This window comes from Balaenoptera borealis (genome assembly GCF_965194805.1).
Source record: "Balaenoptera borealis genome assembly, chromosome: 14".
Classification (NCBI taxonomy): domain Eukaryota; kingdom Metazoa; phylum Chordata; class Mammalia; order Artiodactyla; family Balaenopteridae; genus Balaenoptera; species Balaenoptera borealis.
In genome coordinates, this window is record NC_138875.1 from 52,167,937 (window position 1) to 52,189,860 (window position 21,924).

A 21,924-nucleotide genomic window follows, 5' to 3' on the forward strand; every position below is an offset into this window, starting at 1 on the left:
GTTGTACAAATAAGCAAATTATTTAAGGGTGAGAGATGTTTTAACATTTACAAATTAGAACTATTTTCTCCTTTAATCCAGTTCAGAGGAAGTATGATTCACGCGAATCTTCCTTTATGTTTCATATTGGCACTGGTTTACATGCTAGTTGGTAAGCTGCTAGTCTTTGAACAATCAACTCAGATCAGACTTTCTTTTTTCTTAAAGTTTCTGACCATATTAGACAGATTGGTAAAGGAGCCTTTTAGTTTAGTGATTTAGTTGTTTGTTGGTCTGGACTATCAGAGGAATTTTCTTCCCCTGCAGCTGGCTGTAGTCTTAAATTCTTGCCTAAACATGCCTGGATCTGGAATGAAAATTCTGCCTTGCTCTACAAAGCATTTCTCCATATTGTCACTCCTCTGGGACTGGTGACTTTGTAGTTTAGAAGATTTCACTCAGGCTCAGCTTTTTTTAAAGTTAAAAATTATATGACAGTTTCTGCAGAATTATAGCTGAATTCTGTCCTAAGCAAAGTAGGTAATTATAAATAATTTTGGGAAGGAAAAGGCCCATGATCATTCTTAACCTAAAGCATTATTTTCCCTTTATATTTTCAAGAAGTAAAGGCCCATGATTATTCTTAACCTAAAGCGTTATTTTCCCTTTATATTTTCAAGAAGTACAGTTGTTAATAATTGAGAATTACTCCTTTGGATTTACACATATAAAAACAGTTATTCAAAGTGAGAGGTTAGTTAGCCTTTTTCCTCACTGGAAAAAGTGTCCCAGCTCAGATCAGGCCATTAGCACCACCTAGTGTATCACACACGCACAGAAACACAAAGTCAAACTCCAGGACAAAACATCCAAAAAAGTTTTTTAGATCTTTGGGAAAATTATAGGTAGGGCCATCTGGGACAAACTCCTTTGTGGCTCATACTTTCAGCTTTAATATTTTTTATAAAGTTGAAAACAGGGAACATAAGAGGATATGTCAGAGAAAAGAACACCAAGATTATGTGGAAAGAAATAGGTAGGGAGACTGGGGAAGGGAATTAGCATTTACTGAACGCCTACTGTGTACCTGGCTGTGTGCTTTGCTTATGTTTTCTTGAAGTAGTGAGTGGAGTTGTGGTTTTTCTCTCACTAAATCTTTGGTGCAAATGAATGATACAACGGGTTGATGTTACTACCTGACTCCAGGTCTTTTCCAGAACCTGGGAAGTCACTGTTGGGAGACAATTTTGCATGGGTCTCTTGCACATCTAGTGAAAGAGGCACTGACAGTCTTTTGTTCCAGATTATGTTTTCAACGGTGTTTTATAGTGAACAGTCTTGGAAAATAGAAATAGTGTCTCCCCTCAGAGCAGAGGTTTGCTTTTGTCCAGTATAATAATGTCTCCTCCTGGAGCAAAGGTTGGGCAGGTTTGCTTGCAGCCATTATGAGATTTGGGTCTCCTAAACCTGGGGTCCCTCATCTGTGATGCAAACCCATGGTATGTACAGCGTCCACCTGGGCATCCCCCCGCCCCTGTGCCACTGTGGGACCCGGGGGGTGAGGGAAACTGATACAAATATGAAGCTCATGCTGCTGCTGTGGCTTGAGTGCTAAAGTCCTTTTCTCTGATCCAGGAATCTTGTATCTTCTAGCAGCACCCGTGAAACTGGCAGGCTAACTGGTTAGCATGCAAGCAGGGTAAAATCTCAGACCCTTTGTAGTTCTCGACCGTCACTAACCCTAACCGTCACCACGCCGAGTGAGCGCCTAATTGGTAGATACTTGGTTCCTACAGTCGCGCGTAGTTCCTGCCCTCCCCACCCCCCAGAAGGAGGGATCCCAGTGCATCATGCCCTTGCTCTGACTACAGTCTTGCCCCATTTTAGGAAAAATCAGGTGTTATGGATAATCCAAATATTAAAACTAAAACCAGCAGATGATTAGGCACATAATATATAACATTTGTATTACACTTCACAGAGTACATATATAATTATATAATATTGGAATTGCAGGAACTGGTTTTTTAAAATAGGTTTAATACAGTCTTAGTTAACTGTTTATAGCATGATGAATTTCCAGGACTCATTAGAATTGTTTATTATGTTTATCATAAAAAAAAAAAAACCCCAGAGGTTTGAAGGCATTTCTACTGAGCCAGGTTTTTCTAAAGATATAATTTTTCTTATTCCTGGAAACTTGAAAACCACTCTCAAACTTTAGAATTACAGTGTAGGAGTGGGTTCATTTTGTGTGTGTGTGTGTGTGTATGTTTGTTAAAATGCAAATTATCCAGTTTCTAATTCACCGGATCTGGGCTGGGATTCAGGATTCTACATTTTCAAAATGTAACCTTGGGGTAGGTTCTGATGTTGGTGTCTCAGGAACCACATTCTGAGAACCGTCTTGAAACAGTTTATATGTGTGTGTGTGTGTGTATATATATATATATATATATATATATATATATATAAACTGTTTCCATATGCATATAAGTTTATATATATGTTTATATAAATAAAAGTTTATATATAAACTTTTATTTCATATATATATGAAATAAAAGACTCCTCAAGTAAATGAATGACTTAAGATATGCAAATGAGTTTTGCAACTGTGACCTCTGATAATAAGAATGAGTTATTTTTTCATAGGTTGCTGATGGCCTTTGTCGTAAGAATAAGTGAGTGCCGCCTGGGTGTAGGACTGCTTGTGATTTCCAGTGCACAGGATAGTAAACAGTGGCTGAAGCAGTTATATTTTCTTTTTGTTTAATCAGGAAATACTATGGGCAGCAATATGGTTTATATCTTGAGATGGTTTCATTTTCATATCCATTGCCTTCCCTTCCTCATTGTTTCCAATTCTTGTAATTGGAGTTTTATGAATAGGGATTGAAATCCTAAAGGACATGGCTTCAATCTTTCTTTTTTTTCTTTTTTGTAAAAGCCTGTTGTTTTATTTTATTTTTAAATTTAAATTTTATTGGAGTATAGTTGATTTACAATGTTGTGTTAGTTTCAGGTGTATGGCTTCAATCTTTCTTTACCTTTCTTAAAAACATTTCACTGGGCGCTCATGAAAATCCATAGTGGAGGTAAAAGATTCATTTTATCCTCATTTTACAGATGTAAAAACTCTCAGGCAAAGACGTTAAATGAATTCTGAGAATAACACACGTAAGAAATGATTGAACTAATGCTTGAATCTCGATTTTCTGACTCCTACCCTTCACTCTTTCCTATACACACAACCACCTCCTATATGAGCTCTACAGGGATCCTATTACATTTTGGATATAATTTGATTTTGACGAAATGTAATTTATATGTACATTTCCAGGACAAAGAATCTCCTATTGTCTAAGCATGGTACACCTGTGCAGCAAAGAAAAAACAGTGACATCCTTATGATATAAAAAATACCCCAGAGGAAAAGACAGGGTTCTGTTTTCAAAATGAAGTGGTGTCTGCAATAAACAGAACCAAGCCTAATTACAGAACATTATGCTCTGTCCCCAAGACGTGCACATTGAATTATCTTACCAGTCTTCAAAATGCCCCGTGAGAGAGAGGAATGGAAAAGGCAGTGCAGAACAGGCTCAGATTGTGGACAGACTGCCATGTTAATTCTGAAGGGGACTTGGGGACCACACCTTGATTTCTTGTTCCCAAGTACCATGCCAACCATTGCTCTGGGCTTCCTGACTTTCCCAGAGACTTCTCTAGATTTTGTATTTTCCAGGGCACCCAGACCCTGTCTGGCTTTCAGTAAATGTTTGGTAACAACAATAACACAGAAGTGACTGTTTATTCAGATGGAAATTAGCATGGATGAGATAACATTCTGGATTTCTGTTTCCCACTCCTATGATTGTGAGTTTAAGCAGCAAGAGAGAGAATGGATTTAATACACATTTCTATCGCTGGTAGAGATTGGCAATACTTACCTTGGAATAGGTTCTTTATTGTTTTCAAAATGCTCTCATGTGTATTAGCCCCCTTAACCAAACACCTATGAATTGAGCAGCACAGACATCTATTTCATTTTATAATGGAGTTCAAAGAGATTAATTGACTTGCCTACTGTTGCAGTAATTGAGCTTGTCTGATTTTGAACCTCATTTTAAATTTTTTATTCACTTAACCACAAAGTCTGAGATTCTCCTCTAGCCAGAAAGTGGGCATCACCTTAGAACCCTGTACTCTACAGCGTGGTGCAGTGGCCAGAATGTCCTGAGTCTGATTCCAAGTTCTGCCTACCACCTGCCTTGGTCAAGTTGTTTAACCTACCTAAGTCTCAATTTCCATATTAGTCAGAACTAGCTTGGAGCCTGGGAGGGATTCACGATTGATATAATTGGAAAGGCAGGTGTGTAACAGAGAACAACGGGAACCAAGGTCTTATTGGATTGGGGCTCCTCTCTTTGCTTCTTACGGACCCCTGTTTGATTCCCTCCCACTGCAGTTCTGCCTCTCTGTGCTATATGCCAGTAATTAAGGTACTGACATGTGTGCCATTTTGCTATGAGAGGAAGGTGCCCTTTACCCCAGTTAGAATTCAGATAAACCTGGGTAAAAGTTTCCTTCTTCTGGTCATGTCACCCTAAGACAGTGGCCAGAAATGTAAGCTACTGTAATGACCCACCTTGGGTGACTGGTCTTGGAGGGCACAGGGCTCTACATTGACTCTACTTGAACCACATGCCTGGGGTGGGGAGAAGCAGTTTCCTAAAAGAAGGGGGAGGCTGTTACTAGATGAAGAGGGAAGGGGTTCTGGCAGATAAAATCAATAGATGTGCACTATGGGCTTTCAATGTCAAGTAGGAATGCTAATGCTGACTTTTCTAGATACTTTGGTGAGGCTTATGGATGCACTGAAAACTACTAAATCTATATCTTCAATCCTGATACCTTACTGACGTTCTCATCCTTTCTGTCTAAAAGATCAATGTCAAAAATCCTTCACATGGCACCAAGACGCCTTTGTTATTTGCCCTTTGGCTTGCCTCTTGAGCCTCATATCTTTCTGGTCCTTTCTGGAACTCCATATTCTGATCTTATTGAACCTCTTGAAACAACATGCTCTCTCATCTCCAGACCTCAAAATGTGCCAGCATGCAATCGGTTACTCTTGAATATATATATATATATTTTTTTTTTTATTAAATATTTTATCTTCTATTCTATTCTATTCTATTCTATTCTATTTTTGGCTGCGTTGGGTCTTCATTGCTGTGCACAGGTGGGCTTTCTCTAGTTGCAGCGAGTGGGGGCTACTCTTCTTTGCCATGTGTGGGCTTCTTATTGTGGTGGCTTCTCTTATTGCAGAGCACAGGCTGTAGGCACGCGGGCTTCAGTAGTTGCAGCACGTGGGCTCAGTTGTTGCAGCACATGGGCCCTAGAGCACACGGGCTTCAGTGGTTGCCGTGCGTGAGCTCAGTAGTTGTGGCATGCGGCTCTAGGGCGTGCAGGTTTCAGTAGTTGTGGTGCGTGGGCTCAGTAGTTGTGGCTCGTGGGCTCAGTAGTTGTGACGCACAGGCTTAGTTGCTCCACAGCATGTGGGATCTTCCTGGGCCAGGGATCAAACCCGTGTCCCCTGCATTGGCAGGCGGATTCTTAACCACTGTGCCACCAGGGAAGTCCTTGAATATATTCTGAATTTATTAATCAGCTAATCAATTAATCAGTAGTAGTGTCTGGCCCATAACAGGTGCTCACTGTATAGAAGGTATTATTTTCCATTTTGTCTGTAAGCTGCCAACCATACTGTTACATTCACCTCGGTCCAACCAAAGGCCAGAATCCTTTTGTGATGAAACACTTATTCTCAAAGGTAGAGGTCATCCTGGGTAGGCAGTGGGTTGTTGGGATTGGCATGATCTATGGATAGTGGTCATAACTGGCCATGGGCATAGAATTAAGGGAGAATTAAGACACCTGGAGGGTGCCTCAATGTTGTTGTAATCTCTTCTCTATCTCTAGAAACAGGGCATATGTCACCAAGGAGTGGGGAGAGCTACTGTAGTCTTCTTTCCTTAGGGTTAGACAGACACATTTATTAGGCAAATTAACTGTTACCTTGGTAGGCAGAGTCTCTAGCTCTGGAGTTGAAGGAAGGGAATGTGGCTTTTTGTTGGAGAAAAAGGTCAGACACATGTTAGCATGGCCTTATTAGCAGAGGGCAAGGGAAGAATGATCAGAGAAGGATGAGCTGAGGGAAGCCAGGTGGGATGTGAAGGGCTGCATCAGAGAGGCCAGGCCAGGGAGGTGCAGTCTCAGCACTGAGAGGAGGGTGTGAGACACACGCTAGGTTGGGTGCAGGGGTGGGGGTGTGGGGAGCATCATGATGACTGTGCAAGAGCACTGAATCAGGAGGCTTGTGTTCCAGGCCTGGATCTACCTTCAACTTCTAGCTGTGTTCCTTTGGTGAGGTCACATGTTTCTCTGAGCTTTGTCCAGGGCACATTGGGGAAATGACTGTATTAAATCAGATTCATTTCAGTAAAGTATAACATGATTTTTAAAGCTATAACATACAGCTGTATAGTTAGCACTTACAAATTAAAAGTATTATTATTGAGCTTTCCAGAATTCATTCTTGTGGGACTTTATCTTACAACTTTGCCATTAGGAAGCATAAATATGCTCTGAAATAAATCTATTTTGTCATTTAAAAAGTCATTAAAAAGTTGATTTCAAAGAAATTAGATCATTTTATCATGTCTAATTTCCATTTTTTATAAAGAAATGCACAGTAAGCTTTACATTTTTATTATCTTGTAAAAGACTTTCTAAAAGAATTCTGTATATTAGACATTTTAGTTTTCTGACCTAAGTATAATTATTTGGGGGATCAAGTCTAAAATACTTTTAAAAGGAAACTTTTAGAAACTCTTTTTAAAAGATAATACCAAAAAATTAAAGCTCATTGCTTATTATTTCCTACAAGATTGGATTTCTTAATGAAGAGAGGAAGGTGAGTGTGATGAAATGAGCAAATTTTTTCTTAGAAAGAAAAAGTCACAAGAACCTCCTCCTGTAAGACAGGGGCCTCCATCTCACAACTAAATCTATTTTTAAAATTTCTAATTGGCAAAGTACTGAGCTAAATCCCCACAAGATCTGATTACAGAAAGTTCTTGGACAAATGCTTATCTCTAATTAATAGTATTTTCATCCACGCTAACTATGTGGTTGTATGACATAGCTTTGCAAATTGTATCATATCCTGGTAAAACCGAACTGATTTAATACAATGATTTCCCCAATGAATTTGGGGATAGTCCCAAAGATAGGATCCAGAATTTACTGATGTTATTTGGGAAAATGGTTTTTACGGTCAATCCAGGGGTATGTCATCAGATTTCTTGTACAGATTTTGTTCCTGAGAGATGGAAAACGATCCCTTTCTGTGATTAACCTTTGGCTCTAAAAGTTCTTGCAATTCTGTGTCTGTTCATGGACAAAACAAAGGGGTGAGGTGTCAGAGTCTCTGCAGTCATTCTGATCACCTCTGCTCCTCTAGGACCAAAACAGACGTAGCTAAGTTCACATTTTATGTTGGTTTGTTTTTCCTCCTTAAGTTTCTGTTTTACTGAAGCAGGTCATTTTATGTCCTCTGGAACCAAAGATGAATTCCCACTCATATGACTGCTGGCCAGCTTCACAAGGCCCATGTTCTCAGAACTCTCTGGGTACCCAGTGCCGAGGTCCGTGGCAGTGCCCTGGCTGTCCCAGCAAGCCCAGTGTTTCCATCTGCAGCAACACCTACGGTCATCTGAGCTGGGTGAGCATTTTGCATTACAAACCACGGCTGAAGAGGATCTCACTAAGCAATCCCATCCTGTTCTTCATCTTTCACTGGTTCCCTCAGCTGATTAGAGCCCAAGGAAAAGAATGCTAAGACCCTGGCTTCTTTCCCACTGCGGACTTGCAAGCCTGCATTCCCAACCCCAGTCACTGCTTCCCCATACCAGTCTGCTGTAACTAGTAGTAAGGGAAAAGCGCTCCTCTGTTATGACCCTACTTTTACCCCAACCTCCAAGACCGCAAAGTCCTGGATATTAAAATAAGGTGGGATTTAAAGTCATTTAAAAAAATAAGTTTACAGCCAAGCCATGCAAAAGTGTTTGTTCCCTCATGCGTGGTAACCTGAAGCCTAATTTTATTTTATTTTCAAGATCTGGTTTGGGGGTTTAATGTGGGAAATTAGGTAATCATGAATGGAAAGCAATTGTGCAACCACATATGTCTGATTTATTCTAACAGAATGATGAAGAGAAAAATCCCAGCAGCACTTTATAGTTATACTGGTACATTCCTTAATAGCTGTTTGTCAAGAAGTCTTTTCTAGTTTTGAATCTCCCTTTGCAGATAAAAGGTGATGTATACACACTTCCTAGAATCTGATATGTAAACTACATTAACAACATGTTCTATTCAGAGATGGTTTTTATTTTTTTAAATTTTTTTATTTTATTTATTTTTGGCTGCGTTGGGTCTTCGTTGCTGCATGCAGGCTTTCTCTAGTTGTGGTGAGCAGGGGCTACTCTTCATTGCGGTGCGCGGGCTTCTCATTGTGGTGGCTTCTCTCGTTGCGGAGCACGGGCTCTAGGCACACGGGCTTCAGTAGTTGTGGCACATGGGCTCAGTAGTTGTGGCTCATGAGCTCAAGAACGCAGGCTCAGTAGTCGTGGCGCACGGGCTTAGTTGCTCCGCGGAATGTGGGATCTTCCCGGACCAGGGCTCGAACCCGTGTCCCCTGAATTGGCAGGCAGATTCTTAACCACTGTGCCACCAGGGAAGTCCAGAGATGGTTTTCAGAACAGCCTTTGCGTGCTTCTAATGACAGGTTTATTTCATTGTTAGATTTTTCCTATTATTAGAGACCCCTTTTAAAATATGAAATAATACCTGTGTCCCGGTAAAGTCTTCCTCTTTGTTGAGTGAATTAGCAAAAGAATCCTTCCAAAGAAGACTAAAACCATCGTCCACCAAATTCCATGGTGTGGCTCAGGGTCGGATTGCCTTTGGCTCCATCAGGGCATTTATAATCCCTGGAGGGATCTCTTGAAATTTAGTAAATGCCTCCTTGAGCTGACACGTTCCTTTGGCAGTGGGTGGGTGGGGTGGCAGTATTCCCATACAGTTTGTTCAGCTTGGACAGTGCCAGGAATCCAAAGGGCTTTACTTTACAAGGCAGACAAATAGCTCAGCTTTGCAGACCCCAGAGGATCAGGAGGAGAAAGTCACCTAAGGCCCAGAGGAAAAGCAGGACAGTTAAGGAGACCAGAATCCTTTTATCTCATTCCAGAACCATAAATCTCTTCTCCATCTTGGATTGCCTCTCTCTGTACCAACATGTGGTAGAGATTTTGACCAAAGTACTCATTAAACCTGAAGGAACCCCAAGGGGAAAGCACAGTCGTGAGTCTCCCTCTGGTGGACGATTATAGTCATCCACATACAACTCTGCCAAATTAAGGGATGGGTTTCAGAAACAAATACACAAAGACTACATGGTGCACATAGTAAAACTATTTTAAGACACCATCACTGTTCATTACTATTCTTTTTTTTTATTTAGCTGTTTTACAATGTTGTGTTAGTTTCTACTGTATGTGCATCACTATTTCCTTTTTTATAAATTTATTTTATTTATTTATTTTTTGCTGCGTTGGGTCTTCATTGCTGTGCGCGGGCTTTCTCTAGTCGCAGCGAGCGGGGGCTACTCTTGGTTGCGGTGCACGTGCTTCTCATTGCAGTGGCTTCTCTTGTTGCGGAGCACGGGCTCTAGGCGCCCGGGCTTTAGTAGGTGTGGCATGCGGGCTCAGTAGTTGTGGCACATGGGCTTAGTTGCTCTGTGGCATGTGGGATCTTCCCAGACCAGGGCTTGAACCCATGTCCCCTGCATTGCCAGGCAGATTCTTAACCACTGCGCAACCAGGGAAGTCCACATTACTATTTTCTACACAATAATTAAAATTCTTTTTTTATTTTTAATTATTTTTGGCTGCGTTGGGTCTTCGTTGCTGCGTGCGGGCTTTCTCTAGTTGCAGCGAGTGGGGGCTACTCTTTGTTGTGGTGCTCAAGCTTCTCATTGCAGTGGCTTCTCTTGTTGCGGAACACGGGCTCTAGGCGCAAGGGCTTCAGAAGTTGTGGCTCGCGGGCTCTAGAGCGCAGGCTCAGTAGTTGTGACGCACAGGCTTAGTTGCCTCGCGACATCTGGGATCTTCCCGGATCCCCTGCAGGGCTTGAACCTGTGTCCCTTGCATTGGCAGGCGGATTCTTAACCACTGTGCCACCAGGGACGCCCTAATTAAAATTCTTTAATTACATACTCACCTCTATAATCTTCTGTTTTATTTCAAAGAATTTACCCTCACTTTGAGAGTCTAAATTAACAGCTCCTTGTAACTAAACACCTAAAGAGAGTCCCCCCACCCCATCCCCACCAGTAGATGAAAGAAATAAACAGTTTATCCATCTCTATTTCCGTTCAAACAGAGAAGACCCAAGCATGGGAGATTTAAATTCTGTCATTTGTAATTAACCACTGGGCAGGATTCCACTGGAAACTTCCCCCCACACCTTTACCCTTAATTCAGAGGAGGTTTAACTTGGATGTTAGTGTTTATGCTGGCAGGTCTCCACAGGACAACTTCCAGGGGGCACTCACTCCAGTGACTTCCCCTGGGGCCCTATTCCCTAGGCAGCTGCACGGTCTTGGGCTCAGACACCCAGTCAGTGGCCCTCTGAATCACTTCCTTTGAAAGTGGACACTGAGGAGCTGCCTCTCCCTTCTTCAGATCTGACTGTTGCTCATGTTCTTCTGGCATTAGGTCAATCTAGTTTTCCTCAAGCTCAGACCCCACTGGACACTGATATTTGAGCAACAACCCTTACTTCCCTCCCCATGAACCTTCTTCTCACTGCTGGATTCACAGGCTGGTGCTAATTTGTCTCCACATACTTTGCTCTTTTGACATTTGCAAGGTTAACAACAGTTCCAGTACTTTTTTGATAAAAGTGATTTCCCTTAAACAGACCATCACTCTAGTCTACTTAGACTAGTACGGATCTCACCTGTAGTTTTAAATAAATGTTGTTTCCTGGTACTTAGTTCCCTGAGTAGAATCTGCTGCCATTAACATTTTTAATTTAATTTAATTTTTAAACTAACATGGGGAAAATTGACTTTTGCAGGGGAGTATACAGCTCTAAGAGTTTTAACGTGTATGAAATTTTGTAACAACAATCATAGTCAAGATACAGAACTGATCTATCACCCCAAATACTCCCTTATGCTGACACTTTGTTGTCATATCCTCCCCCACCTGTGGCTCCTGGCAACCACAGATCTGTTCTTAGTCCCTGTGGTTTTGCCTTTTCTACAATCTCATATAAATGGAAGCATACGGTATGTAACCTTTTGAGACTGACTTCTTTTACTGAGCATAATGTCTTTGATATTCATTCATGTTGTGGTATGTATCTGTTATAGACTAAATGTTTGTGTCCTCTCAAAATTCATATGTTAAAGGCCTAACCCTTAATGTGATAGTATTTGGAGTTGGGGCCTATGGGAGATAATTAGGTTTAGATGAGGTCATGAGGGTGGAGCACCCATGATGGGACTAGTGCCCTTACAAGAAGAGGAAGAGACATCAGAGCCCCTCTCTCTGCCTCAGGAGGTGGTCCTTCACCAAGAACTGAATCTGTTAGCACCTTGACCTTCGATTTTCCAGCTTCCAGAACTGTGAAAAATAAATGTCTGTTATTTAAGCAACCCAGTCTGTGGTATTTCATTATAGCAACCTGAGCTGACTAAGACAGTATCAATAATTAGTCCCTTTCTGTTGCTGACTAGTATTGCATTGGATGGGACTAGTATTCCATTGGATAGAGGCACCACAGTTTGTTTACCCATGTACCCATTGAAGTACATTTCAGTTGTTTGCAGATTTGGCTATTATGAATAGAGCTGCTATAAACATTTGTGTACAGGTATCGGGGTGAATATAATTTCTATTTGTCGAGGGTAAATAACTATGAATGGCATTGATGAGTCATATGATATGTATATGTTTAATTTGATAAGGACCTGCCAAACTGTTTTCTAGAGTGGCTGTTATAATTCTGAACTCCCACCAGTAACATAGGAGAGTGCCAGTTGTTCCATCCAGTACTTGGTATTGACATGATTTTTTTTTTTTATTATAGTAATCCTAGTAGGTGTGTAGTGATACCTTATCATGGTTTTAATTTGCATATCCCTAGCTAATGATGTTGAGCATCTTTTCATGTGTTTATTTGTCATTCTATATCCTCTTGGCTGAAGTGTCTGTTGAACTCTTTTGCCCATTTTTTAAAAATTGTTTTTTTTCAAAATTGTGGAGGTAAATTCATGTGCATGTATATATATAATTTGCCATTTTAACCATTATTAAGTGCATGACTTGTTACATTCACAATATTGTACAACCATCACCACTACCTATTTCCAAAAATTTTTCATCACCCCAAACAGAAACTCTGTACCCTTTAAACTATAACTCCCATTCCCTCCCACTCCCAACCTCTGGTAACCTTTATTCTACTTTCTATCTCTATGAATTTGCCTATTTTAGGTACCTCATATAAGCAGAATCATGTAATATTTGTGACTGGCTTATTTCACGAAGCATAATGTTTTCAAGGTTCATCCGTGTTGTAGCATGTATCAGAATTTAATTTCTTTTTAAGGCTGAATAATATTCCATTGTATGTATATACCACATTTTTGTTTATTCATTCATTTGATGGTCACTTGGGCTGTTTTCACCTTTTGGCTATTTTGAATAATGCTGCAATGACTATGGATGTACAAGTATTTGTTTGAGTTATTGCTTTTAGTTCTTTTGGCAATATACTTAGGAGTGAAATTGCTGGGTCATATGGTAATTCTATGTTTAGCTTTTTGAGGAGCTTTAGAGGAAAAGTTTTTAATTTCGATGAAGTTCAATTTTTTAATTTTTATAAATGAATTGTGTGTTCAGTGTCATGATTGAGAACTCTTTGCCTAACCCAAGGTAATCAAGATTTTCTCCTAAGTTTTATTCTAAATGTTTTATAGTTTTCTGTTTTACATTTATTTCTATGATCTAATTTTGATTTAATTTTTGTATGAAGTGTAGGGTTTAGGAAGGGGTTAATTTTTTTGCATATGGTTGTCCAAGTGTTGCACAACTATTTGTTGAAAAAACTATTCTTTCTCTGTTGGTGTTCTTTGTACCTTTTTCAAAAATCAATTAATTATATTTGCATGTGTCTTTATTTTGTTCCATTGATTTATGGCTGCATTCCTTCTTCATTAACATCTTGTCTTGATTACCATGTTTATTAGTAATTTTAAAATCAGTAGTGTGTGTTCTTCAACTTTGTTCTTGTTTTTTCAAAATTATTTTGGCTCTTATAATTCCTTTGCCTCTTCATCTAAATTATGGAACCAGCTTGTATTTATCTACAAAAAGTTCTGCTGGGATTTTGATTGTAATTGTATTAAATCTGTAGATCAGTTTGGGGAGAAGTTTAAGTACATTGAGTCTTCTAATTTGTGAACATCGTATGTGCCTCCATTTATTTAGGTCTTATTTCATTACCATTTTGTAGTTTTCAGCACACAGAACCTGCACATTCTTGTTAGGTTTACAACTTGGTATTTACTTCTTCTCGGGACATTCTAAGTGATATTGTTTTAAAATTTTTGGTTTTTAATTGTTTATTTCTAGTATTTAGAAATATGATTTTTTTGTGTGTGTTGATTTTGTGTCCTTCAAACTAGAGAGTGGAACACCATGGAAAGTAGCTGAGTTAAGACATCTTGCCAATACCCTAGCCAAGAGGACTACCTGTGAGCAAGGGGCACCCGTTGTGGGATGGATGGATGGGTGAGGGTGGAAGAGCAGGAGTGTCTGGGAACTGTGTGGTGGAGAGGACTTGCAGGGCCCTCTGAGGAACTCACACATGTGCACATAAGAGAGCTTGCATCAAGAGAAGTCCATGCTCACCAGAGACACACTGAGAAAACCATTACTGTGTCCAGTTAGATAAAGAGATGCCTGCCCTTTTCCTTCATTCTCCTCCCAATCCTAACACATTGAAGGTGCTGGAGCCTTTAAGTCAGATATAAGATTACATTTTTGCATTGGCCTCTTTTAGGCTTTGAAAACCAAAAGTAAATAGAAAGTTATTGCCAGTTTAGTGAGATTCAGTATAGCATTGGAGAAAAGATAAAACAATTTCCTACTATGGAAAAATTGGCAACACTGATTTACAGCCACTCGTGCTTCAGCCTCAGGTTTGATGTCACTTCTCAGGGACTTTCTTCCTCCAGACTGGGTTAGGTACCCTCTGATAAGCTCCTGTGGTCCTGCATTACCCCTATTTTATCACATATCACAAAGTATATAACTCCTGATTTATTCTGTATGTCATTAGGCTACAAGTACGTTGAGGGTAAGGAATGTGATTCATGTACTAGTGTGTACATAGTGCCAGCATGCTCCCTGCCAGCTACTGAACATTTTTAGTATTTGCAAAAAGTTAAACATGTGGAGAAGCTGCATCCTTGCTGTAAACTGTCCCATGACCTCTAAAATTCTACAGAAATTTCCAAAAACAAAATAAAACGTTTCTAATTAAAAGAAATACAGGGAAATCATTTTTCAATGTATGATTTTCTTTTTTTTTGGTCAGAGCTGACCAAAGATGAAATGGACTGTCTAGGGAGGTAATGAGTTCCCTGTCATTGAGGGGTGTTCATGTCTAAACTGGACGGCTGCTTGACTGGGGATTTGTAGTGATTCAGACTAATGGTAGGACTTTGTCATCTTTAAAGTTCTTTCCAACCCTGAGCTTCTAATTAGTGTTTATTAGGCTTTGAAATAGATTATTATCTATTGAACCGAGTGCAACATTCAATTCTTTTTTTTTTTTTAAACATCTTTATTGAAGTATAATTGCCTTACAATGGTGTGTTAGCTTCTGCTTTATAACATTCAATTCTTGAGTTGATGCTGAGCCTCCCTAAGGCTCATCTTAAATATTACCAACACCAGAGTAAAGTAATTGGCCCATTTATGATAATTCAGATAATGTATTTTATCAGTTTCAATATAATTATTTCTCATGAGTAATCCTTTATCGTTGCAATGGAGAGGTGAGTCTGAATTAATCTAATAGGGAAAATGAAGAATCAAAGCTTTGGAGATCAAAGTAAGGGAAACCAACTAGGGAAATTGTAATGTGATAGGAATCACCTGAGAGCTTGTGAAAATGCAGATTTTGCTTCAGTGGGTCTGGGATGGGGCCTAAGGTTCTGCATTTCTAACAAGTCCCAGGTGATGCCAATGCTGCTAGTCTATGGACCTTTTTTTTGGGTAGAAAAGACCTAAAATTGTGTTTCCCAAACTTTGCTATTCATATGAACCTCATGGGGGTGAATATAGATTCCATATCCTCGTCCCAGAATTACTAAATCAGAATCTCCAGGGGAGGAGCCCAGGAATGTGTATGTTTTGTTAAGTGCCCTGAGTGGTTCTTATTATATCAGTCAATCTGGGAGTCAGTGTCCTAAGAACTACTAGGTCCGCCTTTATTATCTCATCCTCTCCCGGGGAGGGGGGAGCCCGAGGTGCTGGTCTTGAAGGGCAGATGGGAAGCTGAGGAGAAAAGAGAGGGAAGCATCAGAGCAGTGTCTTCACTTTGGTTGCATTTTAGGACCACCAAAGGAGAGCTTTTACAAATCCTCAGAATGCTTGGGGGTGGGACCCAGGCCTCAGTATTTTTTGAAGCTCTTTAGGTGACTCCAGTGTACAGCCAGGGTTGAGACCCACTAAAGTAGAGGGAGGTGGCTGAGCCGGGCTGGAACTGACACTGTTCAGGAAAGGATGGTTGAATAGAGGAAGTAGATGACTTATTCAGATTATAGGTAAGTTGTTTATGCATCCGCTGGCCTCTTTTTAACACTGGCTTTCTATAGATGTGGTTTGAAAATAATTTGTGCTTTAAGGTAAATCTTCCTTTCTTTTCTGATTAAGGAAATTGTTATTCTCCCCTCCCTGCCCACCCCCCCCCCCCAGTACATCGTTATTAACATACACTGATGGGAGAATTTGCTATTAACTAATGGAATTAAATAAGGAAAGGATTTTGGAAAAGCTTCAAGAGAGAGTGTTCTCCTTGGCCAGCTCCTCAGTGTTCCCTAACCAGTTTGCTTTCTGGAGCCATCAAACTAGGCACTAGGACAGGTGGCTAGACTTGGAGCTTCTAGAAAAGTGCGGACACTGACACAGGAAAGTGTCTAATGACTTTCATTTCACTTTGCCAAACCAACTTACCACAAAGCAGAGAGGATCTGTTTTCTGTATCATCACATCAGATTGGTATGCTAAGCTTCATCCAAATTTGAGGAGCACACCCTGGTGAGATTTACACTTTTTTGCTTTAGTAATTTACTGCTTCCTTCTCCTGCAAGCCTAGTAAACCAAATAACAATGGAGTGGGGGAGAGAAGGAATTGTTCTCATCTTTAAAATAAGAAACAACATGATTTGGCATAAAGCAGTGCTAACTTGCTACTGTAAACATCAGCAATCCTGTCACAGCTGCACACTGATGACGCCCCCCACCCAGGGAAATGTGCGTGGTTGAGACATACACACTGGCCCAGGCAGCAACAATGGAGAATAGGACCTGAGGTCTTTTCCCAGGTTTTATCTTTAGCAGGCATCAATGTCTAATGTAGTAAGTCAACTACTAAGTTCTCCCAGAAAGAGTCTGGCTTCCTCTGTTTGTATGGAATTTCCTCCAAGTGTGTGGCTGGAGAGACCCAAGTTCCCAAAGAACAACAGTGTGGGACGGGATTAATGTCACCTGTCTTTCCTTGTCTGCTCTGCTCCTGGGGAATAATGTACTCCAAGCAATACAAAACAATGCCAAACAACTTGAGAGCAATAGTTTTTAATTCCCAAAGATTTTTCATAAAAAGTATACTTTACTGATATATGTCTCTACTGATGTCCTCAAAGCTAAGTTGAATACTCTACCATGAAATAGTTGTGTTGGAAATTGGAATAAACATGATTTTAAGATGCATAAATGTTATTATTGTTTGATTTGGCTCTTGGGGACTGACAAAAATTAGAAAACAGCTTGGGTTCTTGAACTTTTACTTAAAAATAATATTTCAATATTATGAAATCTTAATAGATATTGGAAGGAATAGGTTACTGAAGCGTAAGATTCACAGAAGATAGAGCCAGGAGATGCTTTAAAGATCATCTTGTCCAGTGGTTCTAAACCTTAGGGTGCATCAGGATCCCCAGGAGGGCTTATTAAAGCATAGATTGCTAGGCCCACCTCCAGAATGGAATTTCTGATTCAGTAGGTCTTGGATGGGGCCTGAGAATTTGCATTTTTAACAAAATTGTCAGGTGATGTTGATGCTGGTGGTCTGGGGACCACACTTTGAAAACCTCTGGTCTAATCCAGTCTCATTTTATAGTTGAGCCAACTGAATCCTGAAGAATTCCTTAGTCTGGCCCTCTTGCTAGGCCATGTCTGAGTCTAGGGGAAGCTTCTCCACTTGAGTATAAGATATTACCCTCTTTCAAGGACATTGCTTTAATAATTGTTCCTTCTCCTGGCATCAACATCTCCTAGTATCAACTCTCCAGTTAATTGCGTTAGTCAGCATACAAATGTTCTGTGACAGTGTCCGTCTTAAAAAGACAGTTCTCTGGACTCATATCCTATTCCAGCTACCTACAGAGAGTCTCCTCAGAGGGGTTGTCTGTGGTCGTTGCTCCCTTTCCTCTCCTCCCATTCTCTCTTGAACTCACTCTAATCAGGCTTTCATCCCATCACTTTACTGAGAACAGCTCTTGTCAAGGCACCAGTGACCTTCATATTGCCAACCAAATACGATGGTCGATTCCTAGGTATTGTCTTGCTTGTCTCACCAGCAGTACAGTTGATTACTCTTTCCTTGCAACCCTTTGTTGGCTTTGGGACACCTCTCTCTCGGTTTTTGTTCTAGTTCACTAGCACTCTCTGTCAGCTTTCTTTGTTGATTCTTCCTCCTTTCCCTAAACTCTAATCATTGGAGTTCCCCGGGGCCCAGTCCTTAGACCTTTTCTTTATCTACACTCACTCTCAAGGTGATCTCATCCTGGAATATCATCTATCCAGTGATAATTCACAAATTTATGTCTCCAGGCTGGACTTCTCCTAAACTCCAAATTCACATACAGGCAGTTCTCATTTTGCACACTGGGGGACCATAAAAATGACCATGCAAACTGAAACTGTGCAAAGTGTTCTTAATAATCAATGAGAAAAATTATGATTTTTCTGGAACCTTAAAAATGTTGTCAGAAAGTAAAAACTCTTACTGTCAGTTATAAATGTGTAGGGAAATGAAAAAATAAAAACCGATATTTAAAAACTATTTTTAATTTAGTTTAGTATGCTAATTTAAAATATTAGAAACATTGAGAATTAGTTTTTATTTCTTTGTAAAATACTTATCAAGAGTAGTTTGAACCATGCTTGCCATCTTCCTGTTGTATAATGTGATACAGAGCCAGCATCTTTTCTATGCCCTGGCAAATTATCACAGTCCTTTCTAAGTTTGGATCAGCTTCCAACATTTTAGCCTCTGTGCTTTCAGTGTTGTGAAATATCTCCAAGAGTTTCTCTAAAGTGAAGGTTTTTGCCAGGATCACCTCCTCCGGGACACCTTCATCTTTTTCGTTACAACTGCTTTCCTCCTTTGTGTCCATAGCTTGCCTTCACTAGGCACCTGTGGCTGCATATGTAGAGTCTCTTGATGGTAGCCAGGTCAGCTATTCCTTCTATAACTCCATTTATGTTTGATTCAAATTTCACTTCCAGAGTTACCACTTTTTTCTTTGCTACGTTTTCATCTTGGTTGACCAGTTTCCTCTTTTGAGTACCCATTTTGGTGGAATGTCATGTGGGTTTATCACTGGGAGATAAGGAGACAACACAACAACACACTTTGCAGTCTGTGTGGGAACTGAATAAAAGAGGTGCAATGGCTTGGGCTTCCCTGGTGGCGCAGTGGTTAAGAATTCGCCTGCCAATGCAGGGGACACGGGTTCGAGCCCTGGTCCGGGAAGATCCCACATGCCGTGGAGCAACTAAGTCCGTGCGCCACAACTACTGAGCCTGCGCTCTAGAGCCCGCGAGCCACAGCTACTGAGCCCGTGTGCCACAACTACTGAAGCCCGCATGCCTAGAGCTTGTGCTCCACAACAAGAGAAGCCACGACAATGAGAAGCCTGCACACCGCAACAAGGAGTGGCCCCATTCTCCACAACCAGAGAAAAGCCTGCGCGCAGCAATGAAGACCCAACTCAGCCATAAGTAAAATAAAATAAATTTATAAAAAAAATTAAAAAGATGTGCAGTGACAATCACAGACAGACTCTGAAAGAAGTGATGTGATTGGTCGCTGATCATGATGTGCATCTGTTAAACATGTGGTGATCTGTGGGCCAAGGAAGCAGAGTTGTACTTTCTGCAGTTACTCATAGTTAATACGCTGTGGGTAACTGGAATTTGAACCGCACTGTTGGAGGACTGCTGTTATTTAATGAAACTGTGGTAACTGAAATTTGTGCAAAGTTTCAGAATTGTGCAGAGGGAGGACTGCCTATGTTCAGCTTCCTATTTGACATCCCCACTTGTTTAACAAATATCTCATATTTAACATGCCCTAAACTGAGCTTTTAATTTTCTCCAACCCCAAGCCCGCAATCCTCCTTGTCTTGTTAAATGACAGCTTCATTCTTCTAGTTGTTCGGGTCAAAAATCTTGGAGTCATTTTGACTCCTTATTTTCTCTTATACTGCACATCCAATCCATCAGCTAATCTTGTAACTATGTTCAAAATTAGAATCCTACCATTTCTCAGGAAGCCCACTGCTACTATCCTCATCTGGGCCATCATCATCTCTAGCCTATCTTCCCAACTGTCCTCCTTGCTTCTACCCCAGTGCACTACATCTATTCTCCATAGTCAGAATGATCCTTTAAAAACATAAGTTGTTTTGTGCCTCCTCTACTCAGAATTCTTCAATGACTTCCTGTTTCAATCACAGTAAAACCTGGTTTTATAAGGATCTCCAGGGCCCTATGTCATATCCCATCTACCAGAGGCTGCTTCTCTGACCCTTCTCTTTTTACATCCCTCCTTGCTCACTCTACTCTAGCTGCACTGGCCTCCTCGCTCTTCCCTGGACAGGCCAAGCATGCTTTGCCTCAGGGTCTTAGTGCTTCTTTTACCTATGTCTGGTAGGTTTCTTCCCCATATATCCACATGGCTTATCCCCTCGTCTCCTTCATGCCTCTGTGCAAATATCACATTTTATAACCTATGCTATATAAAATGATAATACCCATCCTTCCGTTCCTCATATGGCAATCCTTTATTCTCTTATACTGTTTATTTTTCCCCATAGTTTGTGTTATCACTCAACATATTAGATATTTATTTGTGTATTTCCCCTACAACTAGATTGTAAGTTTCATGAGACCGGAGACAGTCTATTTTATTAAACTTTATTCCCAGAGCTTAGAACAGTGCCTGGATCATAGTAGGTCTTCAACAAATATTTATTGAATGAATGGATGATGAGTATTGCTGGTTTTGGCAGTTTTGAAGAACTACCTCTTCAAGTCTGGTGTCTGCCAAGGCAGACGTGTTCTGGAGTGATGAGCAGGACAGTGACTTCAGTGCTTTGGTTTGTGCCGATTGGAGTTGCAGAACTGTCCTAGAAGTGTAAAAGTTATTGAAAAATTTCTTATGGAAGTAATTGTTTATGTACAGAGCATGCACATCTTGTCTGGGAACTTCTGGTGGTCTTTTCGCCATCATATGTACCTTATTAAACAAATCTGAAAATTCATTTTTTGTGTGTATAAATAAGTTGAAGCAAAAGATTTGGTTATTTTTGTTTCCTTTTTTTAGAATGATAGGGGAAAATGGAAGGAGGAAAAAAAAAACAATGCGAAAACCCTGGAGTTGATCACCTGCGAGAACCGTGGTACAAAGGACTTAAGAAAAAGGAATCAGGTAGGAACCTAGAAATAAGGTTTTGGACTGGATTGATCTTCCTTTGGAGGTTATATTATACATCACTTATGGAGATATCCTCTTGGACCCCTCTTAACTCCAGCCATAGTTGGGGTCACCAGCTGCATGCAGGTGTTAACTTGAAAACACTGTACCTGAGCCTCACTGTGTATTTCTTACTTTTTGCTCCAGGGCTGCTCTGCCTATACTAAGTGGGATGCCTGCAGAAACCCATTTGGGCATTCTGGAGCATACACAAACCTTCAGATGTGAGAGCAACCCTTAATTAAAGGGTGATCGGAATTGATAGATAAATATTTCTCACTTTAATCTCTTGGATGAACAATTCAGAGATGCATTCTTCACGGTTCTTTTAGAGGGTCCTGGGGGATCAAGCCTCAGTTTCCCACAGGGGCAAGGAGCTTGATTGCATTGGCTTCTCCTCTTCCCTCTTGTGCTCTTCTCAGTCTCCAGCTCTGGGTCCTTGGGATCACATCCCAAAATAAAATACCTGTACACCAGACCTTGTCTCAGGCTTTGCTTTTTGGGGGAACCTAAGCTAAGAGATCAAGAAGAAAGCCTTTTTTGTTCTAATTGCTGAGGGCAGCACAACTTTCTGTAAATACACTTGCCTCTGAAATGTTTCCTCTTCACTCAAAGACCTCCTCTTGGCCTGTATGATAAAGATCCAGATCCTTACTATAGAAATTGGAGCAAGGTCTGTTACACTCTTACTCTATGTACTTGTACAAACTCTTAAGTAGTCTTCTTATTTATTGCAAATATGCCATCCATAGTTTT

At 40.4% G+C, this 21,924-nt stretch overlaps 1 protein-coding gene across 4 annotated transcripts in view; it reads left to right on the forward strand.

Annotated features, from left to right (window-relative positions):
• Positions 1 to 21,924, forward strand: part of LOC309610562 (uncharacterized protein) — a 651,150-nt gene that overhangs the window by 302,947 nt on the left and 326,279 nt on the right. Inside the window, exons 1-2 of one of the 4 annotated variants that reach the window (XR_014234019.1) lie at positions 5,529 to 11,401; positions 21,019 to 21,123. Coding sequence is in view for 1 of the 4 variants with exons in the window: in XM_082353620.1 (XP_082209746.1) it covers positions 21,027 to 21,123 (97 nt within the window). In the remaining 3 variants the exon portion in view is untranslated. Of the gene's footprint in view, positions 1 to 5,528; positions 11,402 to 15,021; positions 15,953 to 21,018; positions 21,124 to 21,924 lie in introns of those variants that run through there. The other 3 variants (XR_014234020.1, XR_014234018.1, XM_082353620.1) reach the window with 3 other exon arrangements.